Consider the following 21,757-nt stretch of genomic DNA (forward strand, 5'->3'; position numbering starts at 1 on the left):
CCCTGCCACAGAAAAAGACTCAGGTGATTTATCTAAAATGATAAGGCAGGAGGAGGAATTCAATTTGTATCTCATTGTGCTGCACTATGTCTGAGCAAAGTGTATTGTGGGTAGACGCAGGGAGGAATGGGGGGGAAGGAAGTCCAGGGAAGCCAGTGACTTCCGCTGAATGACTGATTATAGGGGCCTCTACATATATATTATATTCATATTGAATCATAGCTACATCTGGCACGTTTGTCCCGTGGGTGCTGCACAATACTTCCTGCGCTTACATCAATGACATGATTATGAAGAGACTGAACTGTATAATAAATCTAGGGGATGCAATATAAAATCAGCCGGTGTTAGTGATAATCTCGCCGACAATAGCGGGCCAGACTGGGAATACAGCTCATCAAAAAGTCAGTGTGTGACTTTTGCGCCGAAAGCTGCAGCGCCGCCCGAGTCCGAGTTATGGCTCAGACACAGTCCGAGACTGTTGGGGACAGAGAATGTGATGTGGAAACTAAATATACTCTGCGACTAATTCTTTGCCTACTCGATAACTTAAATATTTACAGGCCCGCTTCTCGTCTACGTCCATCCTCCTGCTCACACTGACACTTCTTGGCCAGCCGGCTGAGCAGACCGGCCAAGATAGGGCGAGCAACCAACTGAGAAACTTGAGCAACACACTTTTCCTGTAAATACTATCAGAGTTGGAGAGTTTTGGATGATTAATTAAACGTTCTCTGTGGAATTTCGCCTCAGTTGTTTATTCAACCAAACCGAAAAGAAGAAATTGTGTTGATGTTATCGGTCGTGTCGTGTCAAGACAGGAGTGTTTTCTGAAGCCAGATTTCCAAAGAAAGTACAGTATATTCCAGGGACAGCGGGGGCGGAGGTGAAAGGCAACAGAGCTACAGCTAAATCACAGAAGATGGTTCGTAAGAATATTCATGATGCTGCCTTCAGCAGCCGGCTTTAAGCTCTCAAGGATGAACTTTAAAATATAAGGTGGCTTTACAGAAAGGAATTAATTATTGAACAGCCATTGATCATGTAATAAACTGTGTGTTTGTGGAGCTATGATAAATACGAGGCTATGGGGAGAAAAATCACCCACACGTTCACTCTGGACAGGATTTAAATCACACATGCAATATTAATAAACACCAAACTTAAAGCTACTATCTGTAATATGTCACGTGATTTATGCATCTTTCAAATTATTCAGAGGGCATGTGTTGTCTTTTTTGATGATGCCACTGAGGGATAGCTGGAAATTTTCAAATTCATAGCAACTGTAGGATTTCCTTGTATTTATATGAGTCGATTTATTCTGGCTACTTACTGGCAAACACGTTAGCAAACACATTAGCATTGATTTAGCTCTGTTTGATAGCTGGCTCTTTAGCTGCTAAATGCCATTTGATGGAGCAATAAATGTCGTGGTCAGATACAGTGCCTACTCTGGGACCAGTTCTCTGCATTTCGACCGCCAAAGAACCGGTTATTGGCCATGAAAACTGGCTTTTCTGGCCTAGAACAAACGGCTGCTTACGTCATGGGCTGGGGGGCGGGTTTATCGTGACCAAGGTCCGACTTTAAACGATTATGACCGCCATTTTTAAAAACCAGGGTTAGTGTAGCATGTTCTGACTCCGCGTCTGCAAGATGGAATATGCGCATGAACAATAAGGGCAGTGAAGGGCCAGTATGGGGATTGTGGCAGGGTCAGGGGTCGGTAAGCACGTCAGTAGCAGCAGGGACTACAATCATGGACCGAGTACGCTGGTCTCTCTCGTTTGTAAACATAAAGATACTCATCAGTGCAGCCCTGACGTGTTCTCAGAGAAGAAAGAAATGTTTCCAAAGGCAAGTACCATCTGAAACCTGGCGACCATCTATGGACAGAACGTAATGAGTCAAAGGTTTCAGTTTGTGCAGAAACTCTGTGTGACAAGGCTGCTTGTATAGTCTTGTTACAACAGCCTTCTGTGCCACAGCTGGCACATAAAAGCCAAGACAATAATGACTGGTGCAGAATTTCAACCCAATACACACCCTCTAACTGACAAAATCTGACTTTCCCACAAGTGCAATTTGCGCACATGTAGGTATGTGCCTTTTATCCCACACACGCACACAGTGACTCGCTCTCTCTAAAGATCTGAGATTTACATCCATTGTTCTGTCAAAAAGCTACAAACGGTGGGCGAGCTGAATACCACGACATTTATTACTCCCGTCAATTGGCTCATTCAAACGTCACTCGTCACCTGTGGTCCCGCTGACTCCGTGCGCTGCCTCCGCCCACCACCGGGGGCGATAGTCGAGCCCTCGACTTGTAATTACAAGCGCCGTTTAGGTGTGTCAGAGCGCTGCAGGCGGCTCTGATCACAGTGGGGATCTCAAACTCAACAGTCTTCAGAGAGAACGCAGCAGTGGGTACTGCGGCGGATCGCAGTCTAATTGATGATAGGGATCTGTGTAATTCAATCAGCCCTAATGGGAACGCGTGGTGTGCGGGAAACACTTTGATCACGGCGGTTTGAGATACACCTCTTCATTCAAAGGCAGAGATCTATGTGATGAAGCAAAGTTGTCAATGATGAGGGAGAGTGAGCAACTTAAGCACAACGTAATGATTTTTCTTTTCTGATTAATCCTTTTGAGGAAATCCTCTCGTCGCCCCGCCGCCCTGCTGGGAGTTATCAGAGATGAGGGTCGGCTACAGAACGAGCGACCTTATGGCTGATTTGAATTCGAGCCACTTCAGCTGAGCGCATGTTTGCAGCTTCACGTGAGTGGGTTTTTGTTGGGCGTCTCGTGTTCTTGCATCATCTCTGTTTTCCTCCACCAACCCCTTTACTGTGCGGTTACAGCAGAAACAACACTGAACACTTATAGACTGTGAGTGCATTTCCTTTTTGTATTCAGCGTCCTTGTTTAATTGGTTCCTCTCCGGCGCCGGAGCAGGTCGAGCAAGGCGGTGCGCAACATAAACATCCCATCTCCGCCGGTTGTTGTCGGAGAAAACAGAACATTATGCATTAATACGAACCGAGCTGAGTTTTTGACTGACAGCTGAAAAGAACACCTATATTTGGAAGCTGACATTTTGCATAATTACCTTTCTACTGAACCTCGACGAAAACAGACGTGCCCTGACAAAGGCATACAACTTGCTCGCGAATAGACAGGCGGCGCTCCCCGGTGAAAGCGCCATCCCAGAATAAATGTATAAATTGGATGTTCATCGTTCGCCTCGTCGCGTATCCGTGCCTTACCTGTTAAAAAGTTCTCTGTATTCCTTCGCCACCCTCTGAATCAAGGTCTTTAATCTAAAAGCAAATGAGAAGAGAGTGAAATACCATATAAGTCGAACCTTTTTTCAAGCTGCTGCCTGCAATTTGTGGGAACATCCAAACAATAACAGTCTTATCTGTATTTGAGAGCTGTGCACTTAGGCTCAACTCTTGTGGTAACTGTGGGTGTAATTTATATAGAGCCATGCTTTTTAATTCCAGCGTTCTTTGTACCTGCCACTCTCCTCTGTGGGGTCCTTCTCATCGATGACTGCAATCGCCACCAATTTGCCTGGAGGTGGCAGGACAGGGATTACAAATCACAATCACACGCACACAAAGAGAGGGTGTGAAGACAATGGTCGGGCAGATAAGAGGCTCCGGAGGAGACGAATCACCCCTCAACAGAGAGAGAGTCACCGGGAGCCCTTTATTCATTCATCACTCAAAAACACTGAGCTACTAGCTTAGGCTTTTCTAGTTGGTTTAACAGGAAACAAGTGGTCACTTTCTGGTAGAGGAGCTATTTTGGTGCCATTCAAATCCCGAACCCACTACATGACTAAAAGGGCTACTTGAAAAAACTGTTACACAACTTAAAAAAAGGTCTGTTATTCAGACTTTTTATGGTTTGGAGGTTTAAAACCCCTTGTTGTTTGGATGAGAGTGCCAGCCTGCCCCCTGGTGGCCTCTTGATGGTGGTGATGTGGCAAGGTTGAGGTTATGTAAAGACAGCTGACGTTCTGGCATCATGGAGAGAATAATTAAATATTTTGGTGTGATTGTGATGTTCTTTCACTGAGCATTTGCACAAAAGTACGCAGTGCGGTGATTTTCTTTTAAAGGGGTTGTTTTGTACTGTGGTTTGCAGACATATTATCCCCCATCTGAGGAAAGCCTCCAAATGTTCAGTTACACCACAGAATATAACTGTTGGTCATAAATTATGCAAATGTGTGATGTCACAAAGTAACAGAATTAAAGGGCGGGACTACTGACGAGGCCTTTCAGGAGTGGTGTTTTCTGTGGGAGAGAGGAGCTTCTGTTGGTGCAGACTTTTTAAACTTTCAAGATCTTTTACATGCACAGGAACCTATATAAAACACTGAAGGACAGAAGAAAAAATAAATAAATAGGTCTCCTTTAAAACATCACTCCACCGCCACACAATGAGCCAAAGTCCATGAAACCTGATACTTAACTAGAAAGACTTCAGAGACGAGGCCGTTTATACCGTTTTGTTGTTTTTTTCGCAAATTCACTTCAAACTGAACTCTGCTAAGTTATTGTACCAGACTGAATCCTCAGACTCTGTCCTCTTTAATCAGTCACACAGGGTTTATCCAATTAAGATGCTTTAAAGACTCTTTTGTGTCCAGAACTAGCAACACTAAGCAGCAAATGTGCTGTAAATGGGTCAAAAACCGACTGTAAGCAGCGACAAATGTAAGCAAAATCCAACCGTTGGGCATCGCCGGCTCTCAGTAAACTGCACATAAAGAGGTAAAATACTGTGTCTAATGTTAGAGAGCACAGCTTTCTCTGCACACAGCAGCATCTATTTACTGCCTTTAACAGACACTGCGTGTTTCACTCACTCCCTTTCCTGGGGAGAGAACGTGTATGTAAATAAAGTATGGTCTAAATCCTTCTGTCAATTAACACTTGATGTTCTTACAAGGAGCTGTTGACAGGAGCTGCTGTAAAATGACTGATTTTTAATCCCGAAGTCAATCTGTGGTAGACTGGATATTTGGCGGTGGGAAGCTAAATATTAGGGATTTCAGTGTGACATGGAATTAAGGGGGCAGGCTGAGCAAAGCTGTGTGTACGGCGCTGATGCACTTCACATTACATATGCTGGTACTTAGCTAGTTTAAGTTTGGTGCCATAATCATTAAAAGTACATAGGAGAGAACAGATGATGCTCATTTATAAATCATAAATATTTGAAGTGTATTTGTTAATAGGCCGCTATTAGGATAAATGTTTAAGTTACTTTTTACCTAAAAATGTTCCAGCCTCTCAAAAGAGAAGCTCAGCTACGTTCCTTTGTCTTATGTGATAATAAACTAATATATTTTGGGTTTTAGACTCAAGAACATCAAAGAACCAGCAGCAACAAAGTCCGACCAAAAGCTGCACTTGATGACACCGCACTGACTACAGCCGACGGCTAACTAGCTTGTGCTTTCTGCGCCTGCGTCAGAGGAAATAACTCAATCCTACCAGGTGGTGGTTGTTATATTGCTAATATAGCCACTTCTGTTGAGAACACGTCTGATAGAAAGTTGGAAATGTCACCTGCACAGAGCCCGAGGCGAAAGATGAAGAGAAACCGCACTAAATGGGTAAAATCATGGATGCTACAGCGGCAGACTCGAGGGGCTTTCCCTTTCTAGTTGTGTTGCTCTTCTCGTGACCTGATTCACTATTATGAACAGCCAATCAGTGACTTCCCTCACAGATGGGTCATCTAGTGTGGGATGCACCTCAGGGTGTCGCAATACTGCAATATTCACCATGATACTGTGATATTAAAAAATGAAATCTTGATGTTGTGTTAATAATACACATGATGGTAATTGTTCTCGTACACTATTTTTAACAGTTATGGTTACAGACTCGTATTTTGAGGGTAATTTATTTTCCAAAGGAGAAACAAAAAAACAAAAAGTTAAAGATAGATTTTATTGGTAGCATTTTTTTTTTTTTTATTTCTATAGATATTGCAATAATATCATTATATTATATATAATCGTGTAGTGAAAATCTGATATCATGACAGCCGACCGTCAGACTGGTCTGTCAGAGTCCTACGACAAGACATCTGAAGATGAAGCCTTGGACCTTAGAAAATTGATGATGATAATAATATTTTGTTGCAGCCCTAAAATTAAACTATACCTATCAAATATAGCTACTTTACAAATGATTCATAGTTATTTGGCACAAGTCATGGTTAGATACATTTTGGAGAGAAATACACATAAAACCTGGTAAAACAGCCCCAAAAAATAAAAGTAAAATGCAATTTGCAAGTAAAGAACACAATCTGGATGACAGAAGTTATGCATACGCCACCTGTTTCTCCGAGCTCATATAATGTAAAGCCATCAATCTGGAGGTATCCTTGGAAGCGCTCCTTATTCACCCATGATGACAAACTAGCGTCTTCATACTCTGCAACACAGAGAGACAGAAATCTTCAGAGGCAGAAGCACAAAAAAAAGAAAAAGGCCATTGACATTCAGCGCACAGCCTGTCTATATTAAAAGCAAAAGGGGAGCAGAGTATTGATGCCTGGATGGTAAGAAGATCACAGTGTTTACCACCTGTGCACTCTCTGGGGAATAAAGATCGGGACACAAGCTGCGCATCCATGGACAGAGGTCTGTTAAGCAATGATCAGAAATGGTTGTGACAGAGGGTTAAGTAGCCCGAGAGGCTATTTTGGGTGTGAAACAGCACGACGGATTGTGACTCACAGAGCAGATTGGAAATCAATCCAGAAGTAAACAATCAATGGTATCAGTTTGGTTGTCAAGACACAAATGAAAGAACACTTTGTTCGGTCTGGATCGTCCACATTAAGCACGTTGCAAAAGATTAATACGCTACTTATCAAGTAGCCGCTTGTCAGGAATAATAAAAAGCTGTAATTTTTCATTCACAATAGATGCTGGTTTTATTATCTGGGATGCCGGCTCACCTGACCTCATTTTCATAACTATTATGCCTTTCATTTGGTTTGTAAATTATTCTCCACACATACGTACATTCATTTTCAGGACACGGTTTTGGCAGGTTTTTACACATTTGGAGCCAATGCATAATTCAACAGATGCATTAAGCAAAAAACAAAACAAAAAAAAGATAAAGTGCGACAAATAAATAAATAACTTCGCTGGAGCAAAATAAAGGATTGCTTCCTGAATGTGAACCACATGTTGTTGCTACCCTAACATCTGGAGGCAGCGTGTCTGTCCCTACAGAGTATGAACAGGGTGTCGTGAAGCTGCTTGAACACCACCGTTCTCTCCGGCTGAGAGAGGCTACAGGATGCACATAATTGATGTCAAATGTAGCTGGGACCTCATTATGACATGTTAATAAGTTATCATGACCTTTCTGCTACTATTACAGTAATTACACGAACACTGATGGCTTTTACATGGTTCTTAAGCTGCAGGGCCCCAAAGGAGCTGGGAGTGGAAGACCGAACATGACAACCGAAAACTTGAACACGCTTTTTAAGCCCCAAGGTCGTAACTTATACTAGTATTAGAATCAAAACGACCTTAAAGGCAGCGCACTTCATTTGTCAGTGCCGCCACTGTGCAAAGGCACGGCGGCGGCATTGTTGTGAGGGCTGCTGACTCAGTCAATCTGGTAGAGCTTCCAGAGACTTCCTTCCACAGATGTTTTGGCTTTATAGACGGCACGCAGCTGCCCGACTCTCTTCTCCCAGAAGAGAGAGAGCTGAAGGCCCCATACTGGGATCGTAAAGCCTGATGAACCTCTACACCGAGTGAACCCGCTTCACCTTGAAACAAATTAGAGCTGCTCTCTCTTCCTGGGCGCCGAGCTCGCTATCTCCATACTGCCCTACAGGAGCCTGTCAGCCCCAGAGTTCACGCAGCGGGAGACGAGAGAGAAAAGATGAGGGGCAGGAGGGGGAATAGAAACAGACAGTGGGTGGAGCGAGGATGATCCAGTGTCAGAGTTGTGAGCGGAGGGAGGAGGCAGCTCTGACACATCTCAAGGATGAAGGTTAATGGTACAGAAGACCTCCAAGACGATGCAAATGGCGTAGAAATAAAAGCAGAGAGGGGAACAAAGAAGAGAGGGCGAGGAGGTAGGTAACATCATCAAAGATAATTCAAAACAGGGTGAGACACAGATGTTCGCGGAGGATGAAAAGCATATGGTGAAAGAAATTGAAAGCACAACTCACTTTCTTGCTACGCTGAAAAAAGAAAGGGGTTTTAAGGGAAATGTTTCATCAACTATTGGGTGGATTGCCACAAAATGTGGGACACACATTCATGTTCCCCTGAGGATGATTTTTTGACAATGTGCTGAAGATCTCCGTTAGACTTAAACAACGCTAATTAAAAGCAGTAGGAGCTATGAGGGCATTTTGGGTTCATTTCTCAGCTTCTTCCCCTCAGGATGATTTGTAATAATGCTGGTGAGCCCCTGTCTTTTCCTCTAGTGTCATTATAGGGTCAACATTTCAATTAATCAAATATTTTGGTTTCAGGCTTTCTAGCGGCGCTTTGAGGCTGTACTTGAGCGCCTTGAGCTAAATGCCATCATCAGCATGCTTAAAAAATAAAAATAGCTATGATTACATGGACAATACTCTTCACTCCAATTGAAGAGTTCAGGTCAACTGTTTACATGAAATGGGATTAATAGGGTCTGGTGTTTACAATCAACAGTATTCTCCTTTGGTGAGTGGGACAACGTACGTCACGATGCATTTACATCAAGACGGTGGGGATGCAGCTCCATGTAAACACAGCTAATGTTAACTTGCTGATATAAAGCATGGTTATCATGCATGCTATCTTAGCTGAGCATTTTAGCATGCTAATATCTACAAATTGGCACTTGACACAAAATACAGCTGAGGTTGAATGTCATTAGTTTTGCAGACCATAAACCAAAGTACTGAACAAATTCAAATTTTCACCTGATGATGGCGCTAGATGAAAAGCCAAGGAATCACCAAAGTGACTTAAGCTCAACCTCTGGAGACCACGAATGTCTGTAGCGAATTTCATGGCTGTCCATCCAATAGTTTTTGAGATATTCCACTCAAAACCAAAAATATCAAACTAATTTAGGAGAAAGTCAGTGACTCACTGATGTCAGTTGCAGTCATCTTCTGAGGAACATGAATGTCTGAACCAAATTTAATGGCAATATGCTGAATCAGTCTGGACCAAAGTGGTGGAGTTATCCCATCCAAATGTTTAGCACGACTCTGAAATTAAAGCTACAGCAACATGTAACTGGATAATGACACAGTGGAGATATTACATGTTGGGGAAACACCAGTTATTACACTTTTAATCAGAAAGTCATCCACGCTGACCTCGCCGTCTTTACCAATTCAAATAACCTATGAAGTGAATAATGTCCATGTGTGCCTTCACAAAGTGTCCTCAGTGTCCTATCACCTTTTGTAAGTGTGATCTCATCTTGTCGCCACATTCATGGACTGTTAATCAGCCTGTCATTCAAGCGCTCCAAATAAGCATAGGAAAAATAGTGCTGCCTCACAGCTGGCTGCGTTCATGCACCTTTCCATACAAGGAGTGGCAAGGCCAAACAGAGAAACCACCAACTAATGTGAATTAACGCTCCAAAAACATGTTTGATATTCCTCTCTGCAAACGACAAACCGACATGATAATTATATTTCTTTGTCTTCGTGCAGCCCAGCAGGTTTCACTGCACACCAGCAATGATCAAAACCATTTAGCTCTTGAAGCGCAATAACAGTGCGGACCGGTAAAGCAGTATGAAACTGAGGACTTCAGTTATTAAATATGCATGAACCTCTGTGCTGGACTATATTTTAACAGCGCTCATCAAAGGGGATGCCGCCGTTTGTGATGTGCAGCAAACCAATCAAAGCTCGACAACAATACGTCAAATATAATTTTACACGGAGTGAGAGGCCGACCTGGGACAGCGTGGCTCTGCTCAGTGGTATCCTTTAAAGACACAACAAGTCAGGACTGTATGTGGGCTGAATTTCTAATACGTGTTTTTTTGATTCTGCATCTTCACAAGACACAAATACCAGGGGGGATGCGATAAAGTTTGCTTGTATATTCTGGGAACTGCTGGCCTCCGTAGCTGGTACATAAAAACAGTACAGCTAATAAAAAAATAAAAAATGTGCGTTATTCATACACACACTTGAATAAACGTCACACTCCGCCATAAAACAGTGTCACTTGCTGCTGATGCAAATGTGTCTCAGAAGTTTAACCAAACAAGATTCGATAAAACGGTTCTGACAGGACGTCATGCAAAGTGGGTGTCATAAAAAACCACATATGGTGCCTCAGCCTTATTTATCCCCACATCCATTAATCCGGCATCCAGCCAGTGCCTTTTCAGTGAGGCCAGTCCTCTGAGAAACGCAGCGGGACACAGCTGGAGGCAAAACAGATGCTGAAAACCCCGGGTGGTATAAAACGAAAACAGGCCAGAGTGGAGACGTGCATTTTTCTGCCATCATTGTAGGTAAGTTCTTAATTAGCAACACTGATTGTTTTTCATCCGTTTTCACCAACAGTACCAGACAATACGGGTGTTTTTCCCTCCACAGTTTGTAAGGAAAAGCTTGAAAGGGGCATTCAAGGATGGACACAACCATGTCAATTTGCCATGCTGCTCACCTTCCCAGTCCTTGACAAGCTTAATACGCCGTCACCATGGCAATGATAGACATTCACCACATCCTCCGTATCAAGGTCCTGGAGGACTCTGCCGAGTGTGGAGTTTTTGTCATCAGCGTCTACTGTGGCGAGCCTCTCCTGCTACGATTCTGGTGCAGGAAGCCCCCCTTCCGTAATGGTCAGGTGGAGCAGATGGATGTGAGGTCGCGGGCGGTGGCGGAGATGGATTTTGTTCTCCGGGTGCTACACCGCGCACCAAACTTGCCTAACAGCCACTACTGGGGCCCGTTTGTGTTGGCGCTGTGCCTCGATGCTCTTCCCTTCCGCTTCCGCCTCCCGGCTGAGGCCGACAACGGCAGCAAAATACAAGAAATCATGGAGGGAGGCGGTGAACTCGCGCTGTTGCGGTGAGAAGCTTCAAATTACATTTTTTTTTTGAAGAAAAAAAAACCAGCTCCTCCAGAACCCTTCTGTCAGAAATGATAATTTTTTTTACAGCTGCTTCAGTGATTCAATTCTTAGCTTTAAATGCCTGTGTGTACGCTTCCAGGCTTGGCTTATACTGTGGTCTCTCACGCCCATCCACCCCGGCCTGCTATGCATGTCCGCCCAAAGACAAACCGCCACAACATCACTGGTCTCACCACACACACACAATAGTGGGCAGAGCCCCGGGTGCTTTATGATGGTCCAAGCACACCATAACTCAGTGTGGTGAGGAAGATGAAAGGACAGCAGCAGGGATGGGAAAACTAGAGGGACGCAGCGAGAGAAAACAAGGAGTGTAGGAAAGGAAAGAGGAAAAAGACGAGGAGCAAGACATAGTGGCACCCTGCTGGCTCCTTAATTAATTTCTTATGTCTTTCTTTTTATGATTAATTGAACGAAAGTGGAGGAAGACATGGTCACACAGCACTCACCATCATAGGTAAAGTAACCTCCGTCCTTAAAGACTACAACCGCAGGAAGCTCCGGCAAAGTTACCGACTGTGGAAAACACAAAAGATAAGTTTATTCTGACAAAAGTTCCATAAATCACTTTTCACTCTGCACCTGCAAAATGTGGGACAAGAGTGGCAGCAGGGCTTTGCAGCAAACTTCTACCTTTTTGCATACTGCATATACAGCACGTTATATGGGAAGATTCTGCTAAAAGACAGTGATTAAGAACTTTACTTCACTGGAGAGGATGGAAAATCAACTGCACACAGCTCCAGAGTATCAATAAGCTACTGTGCAATGAAATAATGATGTGATTTCAGCTTTTTTTCCTGTAATTCAAAAGGGATGCACATTCAAAGAGTTACCTCTGGAAAGACTTCCTCTGAAGCCGAGAAGAAGTAAGTGTAGACGATGAGCTCGGAGGCTACGTCATTGTACTTCTCCTGCAATGGCAAATGGGTCTTTCAGCATGGGCACAATAGCTTTCGATAAGCCAATGTTTCACAGTTGTGAGGGCAGTCAATAGAAGGCATTACATACAACATTTGCTCTGTTGAGAGATGTCAGAAGGACTGCTCTGCTGCCGTTCTATCATTCAATCCATACACGCTTTTAGCATTGCAGTAGTTCTGAGGAAGCTGCAGCTATCTTGATTCATGTTTGCGTGACATAAACGGAGCTTACTTTGAGGGGAGACTCCCCGCCGACGTACACAAAAAGCACGTCATGCCGTTTCAGCATGTGCTCAAACATCTGCTTGCTGGGAAGTGCCCGGACTGCCGGCCTGAAAAAGAAAAGAAAAACGGCAGAGATAAGTTGATTTTAATGAGTGCAATCTCATGCAGCACACACATGCCACACTGATGTGATGTAAGGACTCCCAACAATTTTGGTTTCTTGATTTCTGCGCTAGCGGCACCACCTAGTGGAGACTCAGCAACCTGCAGCCGTGGATTCAAGTCAGAGCCAAGCTTTTGATCAGCCCCTCTGTCACGGATCTAGCTTGATTTCCCTCAAGGAGGAGAAATCTGTCAGGCTCGGTTGATACAGTGGCTTAAACTGGAGCATCAGAGGAGGAATCCATTCAGCTATGAAACAAATATGGCCTGCATTGATAAGCCGGGCTTTGAAGGTTCTTATTAACACAGCATGCGTTCCCTTTGAAATGAGTGGAGTTCTGTTTATTTATCAGTTGCGTGTTATTTCTTTTTGAGGGGATTGAAGGCTGTGACTTACCCCGCCACCCTGTTGGCAAACTCAACAATGTCATCTTTTGTCCTCGGTCCCTTGTAATTGTAAGCGAGATCACCCTTCAACCTGAGAAGGAGAGACAGGAGTGAAAGTGAAAGGCAGATATTTTAATTCAATGTTTTGTGCAGTGAAGACACCGAGCGAAATATTCATGTGAAAATAAAATTAAATGGAAATCAACTGTGTGACATTGAACTTGACTTGACTTTGCATTCGCCATATTTTTTTGCTTTTCATTTTAAAAACCTCATTCAATGAGCAAAAGGGAAAGAGATTCAAATTATATCTGACTAGTCAATAAACAGAAAATTAATCAGAAACTCGAGCTGAACATTATTATTTTGACAGATATTGTGATATGTGTCATGATTTTAGTGAGAACGATAATTTCTGCATTTAATTTGCACTGAAAAAAATACAAAAATGATGTTTGTTGGTGTCTGTGACCAAACAATGATGTTCTCTTAGGTTTCCCTTTGTAGGCAAAGGCATCTCTGTAGCACCACAATGCTTCATTTATAATGCCGTGTTGTGACACATTTGACCAAAAACATTTGGATATTGCAATATTCCACATTTTCCATTTTGGTTAAGTGTTCAGCCCTTTCAGCAACCATTCTGACAATTGAGTTAAGTAGAAGTTTAATCGAACAAGGCGCTCATTGACCACTTTCATAACTACGCCTGAACAGTCTGAATTCTTGTGGCATGAATTCAACTAGAAGCTGGAAACACTCCTTACAGACTCCACGCTAACACGATAGCATCAAGCAGTTGCTGCAGATTTGTCGGCTGGAGATTCAGGCTGTGAATCGCCCGTTACATCGTATCGCAAAGGTGCTCTATTGGACCGAGATCTGGTGACTGTCGAGGTAATGGCATCTGGTGGAAGGAGCTTACGATGACGAGTGCTTTGTGACATAGAGCGTTAATCCCACTGGAGGTAGCCAACAGAAAGAAGTTAGTCTGTGTCCATAAGGGGATACACATAAAGCAATGCCCAGGTAGGCTGTGGCGTTTAAACCGGGGATGATCCTGATGTTTAAAATGGAAGTTTAAACTTCTGTTAACAGAAGTTAACACTGTTTAATTGCCTGACTGGTATAAAGTGACTTAATGTGTGCCACCACCGCTGCTAGATCCGTTAAAACAGGCCTGTATGGATCAATGGATTTGTAGCAGTCCAATTGTTTGACTTGCTGTTTTTCTTTGTTTGGGCTGATTTTCCTCATGACTGATTGCGGGGGATTCACACCACCCGTGTGACTCTTGATTGAGGAGTGGAAGCAGCTTGGGGTATTTCCCTCCCAGCCAATCAGGGTGCGACGACACCCTGCTTGAAAGGCTTAAAAGAGGTGGGAAATGGCACACCGTTGGCTCTCACCATGACCCATTCTTCATGTGGTGTAGTCCAAAATTCAAATTCTAACCCGAACATCTGCATGTAACAGCAGGACAAACGGATGTTTGAACGGGACATGTTGTTCCAGTCTTCTACTCTCCAGGGCTGTGCCCGCTGCTGTTAGCTGACAGGAGTGCAAGCCGGTGTGGCCGCCTCAGCCCATCCACTTCACGACTCAACAAGATTGTGCATTCAGAGATGCTCTTCTTCATAGCAGTGATGTAACACTCGGTGATTTGAGTTACTGTCGCCTTCCTGTCAGCTTAAACCCATCCGACAACTCTCTCCTGACTTCTCACGTAAACGTAAAAGGCATTTTCACCCGAAAAACTGCCACCGACTGGATGTTTTTCACAAAACCTCTGGAGATCAGCAGTTTCTTAGATATTCAAATCACCCTGTCTGGTACCAGATATCATTTCCACGTCAAAGTCACTTGGATCACATTTCCTCCCGATTCTGATATTTGAGCAAGTCTGCATGCTTTTATGCATTGTAACTAATCAAGTGGCCACTGAGTGTATCAATGCAAACAGAAGATCTTTGGGTTTGGACGGCTGAAGAAATCACCCGGGGCTCTCAAAACTTATTAGAGGCATAAACAAAGAGACTAAATAATTGATAGTCAAACAAATTATTTCTAGATTGAGAAAATTAAAAACGTTGCAGCCCTACTTTGAAGGTCAAGTCCATCGATTTCACACATTAAAGTGTGTTTACAGGGTTTTTGGGACTATGACTGTGTATGTGAAAAAGTAAGTATAAAGCCTTTTGTACGGCAACGACAACCCGTCTCTCTTACAAGCTGTTCTGATGAAATGCCATGGAAAGTTCCTCCACCACAAAAGGTCAATGTAATCCAAATCATCGCACCTCCAATGCAAAAACAAACCACAGTATTAGACTATCCCAGCCAAGAAAAACCGCTGGAGCTCCTACAACAAGCCGAAATGCATTAAGGATTGCGAAGGTTGCATCAGCCCACGGGGTTTAATGAACTCCGGGGGAAACAGAGCTCTAAATCAAGGCTCCTTCTCGTCTCCGGGGGGAGGTATCTCATGTTCCTCGATGGATGTTTCATCACTTCCTTGGTTTAATGTTATGAACCCTGCCGTGATCCCGTGGCAGTTTCCCAAATGAGCCTGATGAAACCAAATGGGGAGCCCATTATGGCGGCACGCAGATGAATGATTCTGTTTCAAATATATGGAGGAAACTGTGCAATGTAAGACGATCATTTCTCTCAAGTCAACATGAGCCCTGCTGTAGAGCAGCTGGCGTCTACCTAAATTCATTAATTCATATAAAATGTCACTTGCACTTCAAAGAAGAGATAAATGGGAAAATTCAGCTGGAGCAGTTTACAGGTGGAAAAAGTAATAAACCTTTTGTTAATCATTAGATCACAAGATGAATTTAGGTGATTTTGAACATACCTGAGAAAAGAAAGGGGTAAAACACGGTTTATCCACCAATTAATGTATAATTAACAGCATCAGGGAGTGCTACACATAATATAATTTAAGCTCAAAAGGTGTGAACACTTAGTTATGTCTCAAGGAAGCCGCAACAACACCTTGTTCCCCAATGAATAAGTCATCTCGACAGGCCAAACCTCAAGAGCGTGGTAAAGGGATCCTTATATTAACACTATAGTAGACTATAGTAGACACTATAATACAACTACAAAATGAATAAATGCCTAAATACTGAACAATAGAAGCTTCACAGAAATAGTGTATTAGCAGAAATATTGACTCATATTGTGTCCAGACCCCGCAGGTCCAAAGAAATTCAATAACCCTCATAATCTCATACGTGTTCCTCCAGGCAAAATTCAAAGCTGCACTGAGAGGTGAAGAAAATAACAACAATTTGCGAGACAAGTTTTGAATCAACTGTGGAATAAAACTTAAGAGCGTCACTTACAGTTTTATTGTGGGGTAACCACGGACACCGAACTCTGACGCCATTCCTGCAATTTAGAAAGAAAACACCTTCAGCATCTCAGAAAGCATACCTATAAACCCGTCTACCCCATGGCTAACTCTTTGGCTGCATTGAACACAACATACGCAGACTGCTCGTGGAGCAAATGTGCAGCTGAATGCAACTTTAAACTGACTAACACCTGCAGCGCACATGCAAACAAGACGATGAGCTTTCGTTTTTTTGTGCTCGTGTCTTCAGTTTTTGGACCCCGCAGCGCTGTGGGACGCCAACTTTTCACAGGGCTCGTTTATTATGGGCGAGTTAACATCTCCAGACTACAATAAGCTATATGGAGGGGCAAAATTACTGAGCAATGACCGCTCATCTTTTTATTGTTCATTTACTTCTATCATCTCCCTGTCATCCAGTCTGTTTTTAGACTCTCTTGTCAGCTATAATCAAATCAGGGCACAGCTGAAAGGAAACAATAAATAACAATAGGAACTCTTAAAGTTTGTCTTTTACTATACAAGATACAAACTATTACAATAACATCAAGATATCATGATAACGTCACATGAGACGTATTTAAATGACACTCAATTCATCCTTAACGTTATTTATGGTTCTTCTTACATCATCATCATCGAGTCATCATCATGTTGTTGAACAACACAGTCAATTAGGTTCAATCTTTGTCTCCAGCACATGAGCTAATCACCTGGGAGACAAACGGGCTCCAGAGGACGACATTAAAGAGCTTCATCATCTACTCACCAGAGTAAGCAGTGGCATCCATCTTTCCCACGCGGACCGGCGACCCGGAGGTCTTCAGCTCCACTCCCACATCGTGCCATACTGGCTCAAGTTTTTTACAGTAGCCGCACCAGGGTGCGTAGAACTGAAAACAACCAGGAGAAGATAAGATTAGATAACCGTTAGATCATGTGCAACATCCTGTCAACATTTTAACGTATGATCATACAAAATATAACTTTATTTATACAGTAAAAAAACAAATTCGGTCTTTTATAATCACACAGAATCTCGGACTCGTATTTATATAGTTCTTTTCTGGTCCACAGACGACTCGAGCCGCTCTACAACGCTCGCCACATTCACACGCACATTTATTATTGTCTCGCCTTTCTGCGTCTGCGACCTCGAAGTGTTTTAAGAACTTGTTTGGGCTGAACCGTCACTATTTCGCACTTTAAAAATATCGTCTGATATTGTGTATAACCTCTGGAATGTTTTTTATTTTTGTGACATCTCTGAAATGTTTCGACAACAAGCGTGAATAATGGTCACAGCTGCAGCCGCGCTAATTTAAATACACTGCTGCTAACTAGGACCAGATGAAGGGCTATTTAAGACGCATCATAATCCTGCAACAACTCTTTTTTTTTCATACCGTTTTACTTTGTTTATATGCGGCGGACCCTGCCACCTACTGTATATACACCTAATTCTTTGCACATGCTACTGTATAATTCTGCCCTATACTACTCACCATCCTCTATTCTTTAACTTTCATTCATTTCCTCAGTCTTTTTGTTGTCCTCATTTCTAACTGTATGTCTATTTATGTGTAACACATTGAACGCAATGTAAACCACAGTCAGATTCCTTGTAAGTGTACACATACACTGGGTGTGACGGCTGGCAGATCCCATCGGAGGATGATCCCTAGTTAAGCTCTGTTTTTATTTTCCATCAGCTCTTAAAGGAAACATTTGGCTCTTTAGCTGCTGAACGCTCCACAATGTTCACCAGCTAGTCTCTAACTGTGTCTGTCTGTTGTTTGGTGCTTAAGTGAAATGAATTAAATCAAGTAGAGAGTCAGATCTCTCAAGCTTCAACACTTACAGAAGAAAACGAGATTTTTTGCAGCTTCACTGCCACATTAAATGTGAAAACTGACTCCCCGGGATCTAAAGAAATAGAAAATTCTTTGCTAAATCAACCCTAGATCTTTAACACACATTTTCCAAGATATTACACCCAGCGTGCCTACACTGGTTGAACTGAACTTCTGAGCACTCCTGCAGCTCAAACTGAGAGTGAAATCAGCTTTGAGTGCTCAAGCTTGATTTGTTTATATGGACCCAGACACAAACTCTGATATAAACCCCCTCCGAGCCCCCTGGCTTTGCCCTGCATGCATGACTTCTCATTCACTAATCACAAACACAGAGGACAGTCTGCGCACCCCCTGCCACCTCCCCCCTCGCCTTCCTGCATCCCATCACGACCGCTGCCACTTCCGCAAGGGATGATCCGGACAGTGGCGTGCGGGATATAAAGTAAAGCACAGCTGAATGGACCCAGACTGGGTTTAGTGGGCGTGTGTGTGTTTAATGTTAGACTCACATCAACCAGCCAGATATCGTTCACCCTGGTGTCTTTGAATCTGTCAAAAAGAAGAATGAAGAAGAATAAAAAAAAAATATGAGACAAAAGAGCAGCTACTGTTTAAGGTATGTGATGTGGACAGAAAAAGCCTGCAGATTACAAAAACATTCAGGTTAGAGGACGCTGCAAACACATAAAAACACAGGAGACACAATCTCTACAGACTTCCCAGCGAAGGCATCCAATTAAAAAGCCCTGTGCAACTGGAAACCTGAGATGACATCAAGACTACCGCCATCTTCTTCTGCTTTAAATAACCCTGTAGGCCTTTAGCCCATTGTACATATGTTTAAAGGTGCATTACGTAGTTTGGAGATTAAATTTTAATAAGAAGAGAAAGATCACCGACACTTTACTTATTTTTACACCTAAACAAACTCTCTTCATTTTCTTGACTGAATTAACAAACTGAGCTTAAAGGACAACACAATTTAATACTGTTTTACTTTGTTTTTATGTGGCGGACCCTGCCACCTTTCTAGCTTCAAACAGTGTTCTGGGGACGTTATTTTCCTCTGAGAACAGCTTGTTTATTCAGTTATGGAGAAGACAAATATGTCTGAGTTTGTATTATTACCTCATTAATATTGTTAATATCAAAATTCTGAGTTTGAGTTTCTTCTCCAAAACTAAAGTTAGTGCCCCTTTAACGCATACAATCTCAAATGAGTTAGGGATATTTTAGTGTTTCACTTGATGGTTTATTCTGCGTTTTGTTAATATTTCTGATCCCCGCGAAAACAATCAAAGAAGCAATCAAACTTAATTTATATCGCTGCTTTCAAACAAGTCAAAATGCTTCACGCGTGATTGAAAAACGAAGAAACATGGTTTAGAGAATACAATTTTTAAGTTAAAATAATACAAGATAAAGAATAAAAGATGAAAACGAGCAATAATTATGAGGATAGAAATAAAATAAAAGAATAAGAACAGTATAATCTATATAAAATATAGTAAGAAGAATATAGGGCTATGATAAAAACAGAATAAATGAAGTATAAACATAAGACAGTATATGAAAGCCAGACTGAACAGACAGGTTTTTAGTTGCACATGCATGTCTGCACCACATCCCAGCAGCCCTCACTCATTTTCAGTAGTGCAAGAGACAGAAAACAGCTGAAATACACTGATTAAACGCTTTTCCTCCAACAGGGAGGAACAAAGAAGCAAGCAACCGACTTAAACCGAGATTTAACTGAGCTGCATCCACGTCGAGTGTGTCGCTAAACTCGGAAGTCCATGTTTGTGTCTGTGGCAGAGACAGGAAGGTGAACATGTTGAAGCAGAGCATCACTTACGTGTCATCCAGATCCTCCACGAACCCAAACACCGCCGAACTGAGGAAAGCAGCTACAACTGTGACAGGAACACAGAGAGACACAGCACACGTTACCTCAGCGTGAACACCAGCTTGTCTTTTCCTTTTACCACCGCGTCTCCTCAAACCTCATGACTGACTGAAGCATCCTCCTGCTAAAGCTGTCCGAGCTAACTGTGCCTCAGGTTTTTTCCTCTCGGTTTCACCAGCAGGAGCTTTAATGCTCGTCCAAACAGACGCTGTGCTGACGTGCGGAGGCTAGTGGCGAGTGTGAACGAGGCGCAATAAAGAGGGAAAAGGTGAACGTACCTCCACAAAACAGGGAAGCTTTCACTTCTGCCATCGCTTCGAGTGGAAACAGCAAGCAGGAAATACAGCTGCTAAATCGGGAGGCGGTGCGCATGCGCGGGGGTCACGCAGGCTGCTGGAGGCGTCAGGCGCCAACAGCTGCACGTTGTTTGATGATGAACACAAGAGACGCACAAAAACACATACAACTGGTGCGAACACGATCATACAGCGTCTGACATTAATAGATTGTAATATTTTATTGATATATTTTGAATTTCAAATGATGTCAGTGCGTTTTCTTTGCACATCTGTATTAAATGTGTCTAATGTGATGAGTCCGCACGTGCATCCTGCGTTTTTTATATTATTTAACCGTGTTTATTTATCAAACAGTGCGCTGCATCAAAGTGTTTTACATTTAAGAGTGATGAAGAGACACTAGTGTTGACTGCTGGTGCTCACCACGAGGTGGCGCTCTGAGATAATTATAATGGGCAGCAGGCCAACCGCTTCACTGACTGTAGGTAAACGTAATATTATACTGATATATAAGAGAAAGAAAGGAAGAAAGAAAGAAAGAAATACAGGAATAAAGAAAGAAAGAAAGAAAGACAGAAAAACAATAATACTGATATATGAAAAAAAGACAGAAAGAAAGAAAGAAAGAAAGAAAGAAAGAAAAACATAATAATACTGAGAAAGAAAGAAAGAAAGAAAGAAAGAAAGAAAAACAATACTGATATAGAAAGAAAGAAAGAAAGAAAGAAAGAAAGAAAGAAAGAAAGAAAAACAATACTGATATAGAAAGAAAGAAAGAAAGAAAACAATACTGATATAGAAAGAAAGAAAGAAAGAAAGAAAGAAAGAAAGAAAGAAAGAAAGAAAACAATACTGATATAGAAAGAAAGAAAGAAAGAAAGAAAGAAAGAAAGAAAGAAAAACAATACTGATATAGAAAGAAAGAAAGAAAGAAAGAAAGAAAACAATACTGATATAGAAAGAAAGAAAGAAAGAAAGAAAGAAAAACAATACTGATATAGAAAGAAAGAAAGAAAGAAAGAAAGGTCAAACTCAGAAAGTGTAAATAAAAAAAATAATATGCTCTGTACAGGGATATACTGTTTTTAGACATATTATTATGTATTGGTATATAAAAATACTTCATTACAAGCAGGCCGACATCCCTGCAGTTAAAACGACCCTCAAGTATTATTATCAGCAACATGTGGGCTACAGTGCAGGTATTAAATATATTATCTATCAGTGGTTCAAAAGTATTCAGATCCTTTGGGCTACTAAAGGTAAAGTTGAACCTTTATTACAAACTGTATATGTACTGTGTTATATTTTATAAGATGAAAACATGTTTTGTATGTAAATCTGCAAAAACATGTAAGTGATCTGTGTAGTAACTACTAACTATAACTGTCAGATAAATGTGGGGGTTAAAATTTCAACATATTCCCTCTGAATGTTGTCCTGT

At 42.2% G+C, this 21,757-nt stretch overlaps 1 protein-coding gene across 1 annotated transcript in view; it reads right to left on the reverse strand.

Annotated features, from left to right (window-relative positions):
- tmx3b (thioredoxin related transmembrane protein 3b) overlaps positions 1 to 20,492 on the reverse strand; it is a 35,551-nt gene extending 15,059 nt beyond the window's left edge. Inside the window, exons 1-12 of the mRNA XM_084340949.1 lie at positions 20,293 to 20,492; positions 19,964 to 20,021; positions 18,618 to 18,657; positions 17,022 to 17,145; positions 16,242 to 16,287; positions 12,896 to 12,976; positions 12,344 to 12,443; positions 12,025 to 12,102; positions 11,638 to 11,704; positions 6,378 to 6,476; positions 3,528 to 3,585; positions 3,276 to 3,329 (exon numbers count right to left, since the gene is read on the reverse strand). Coding sequence (XP_084197075.1) covers positions 3,276 to 3,329; positions 3,528 to 3,585; positions 6,378 to 6,476; positions 11,638 to 11,704; positions 12,025 to 12,102; positions 12,344 to 12,443; positions 12,896 to 12,976; positions 16,242 to 16,287; positions 17,022 to 17,145; positions 18,618 to 18,657; positions 19,964 to 20,021; positions 20,293 to 20,386 — 899 coding nt within the window. The 5' untranslated portion in view covers positions 20,387 to 20,492. The remainder of the gene's footprint in view (positions 1 to 3,275; positions 3,330 to 3,527; positions 3,586 to 6,377; positions 6,477 to 11,637; positions 11,705 to 12,024; positions 12,103 to 12,343; positions 12,444 to 12,895; positions 12,977 to 16,241; positions 16,288 to 17,021; positions 17,146 to 18,617; positions 18,658 to 19,963; positions 20,022 to 20,292) is intronic.
- Between the last annotated feature and the right edge of the window lie 1,265 nt (positions 20,493 to 21,757).

The sequence above is a fragment of the Pagrus pagrus genome (assembly GCF_965226575.1).
Source record: "Pagrus pagrus genome assembly, chromosome: 20".
In the NCBI taxonomy this organism is placed as follows: Eukaryota; Metazoa; Chordata; class Actinopteri; order Spariformes; family Sparidae; genus Pagrus; species Pagrus pagrus.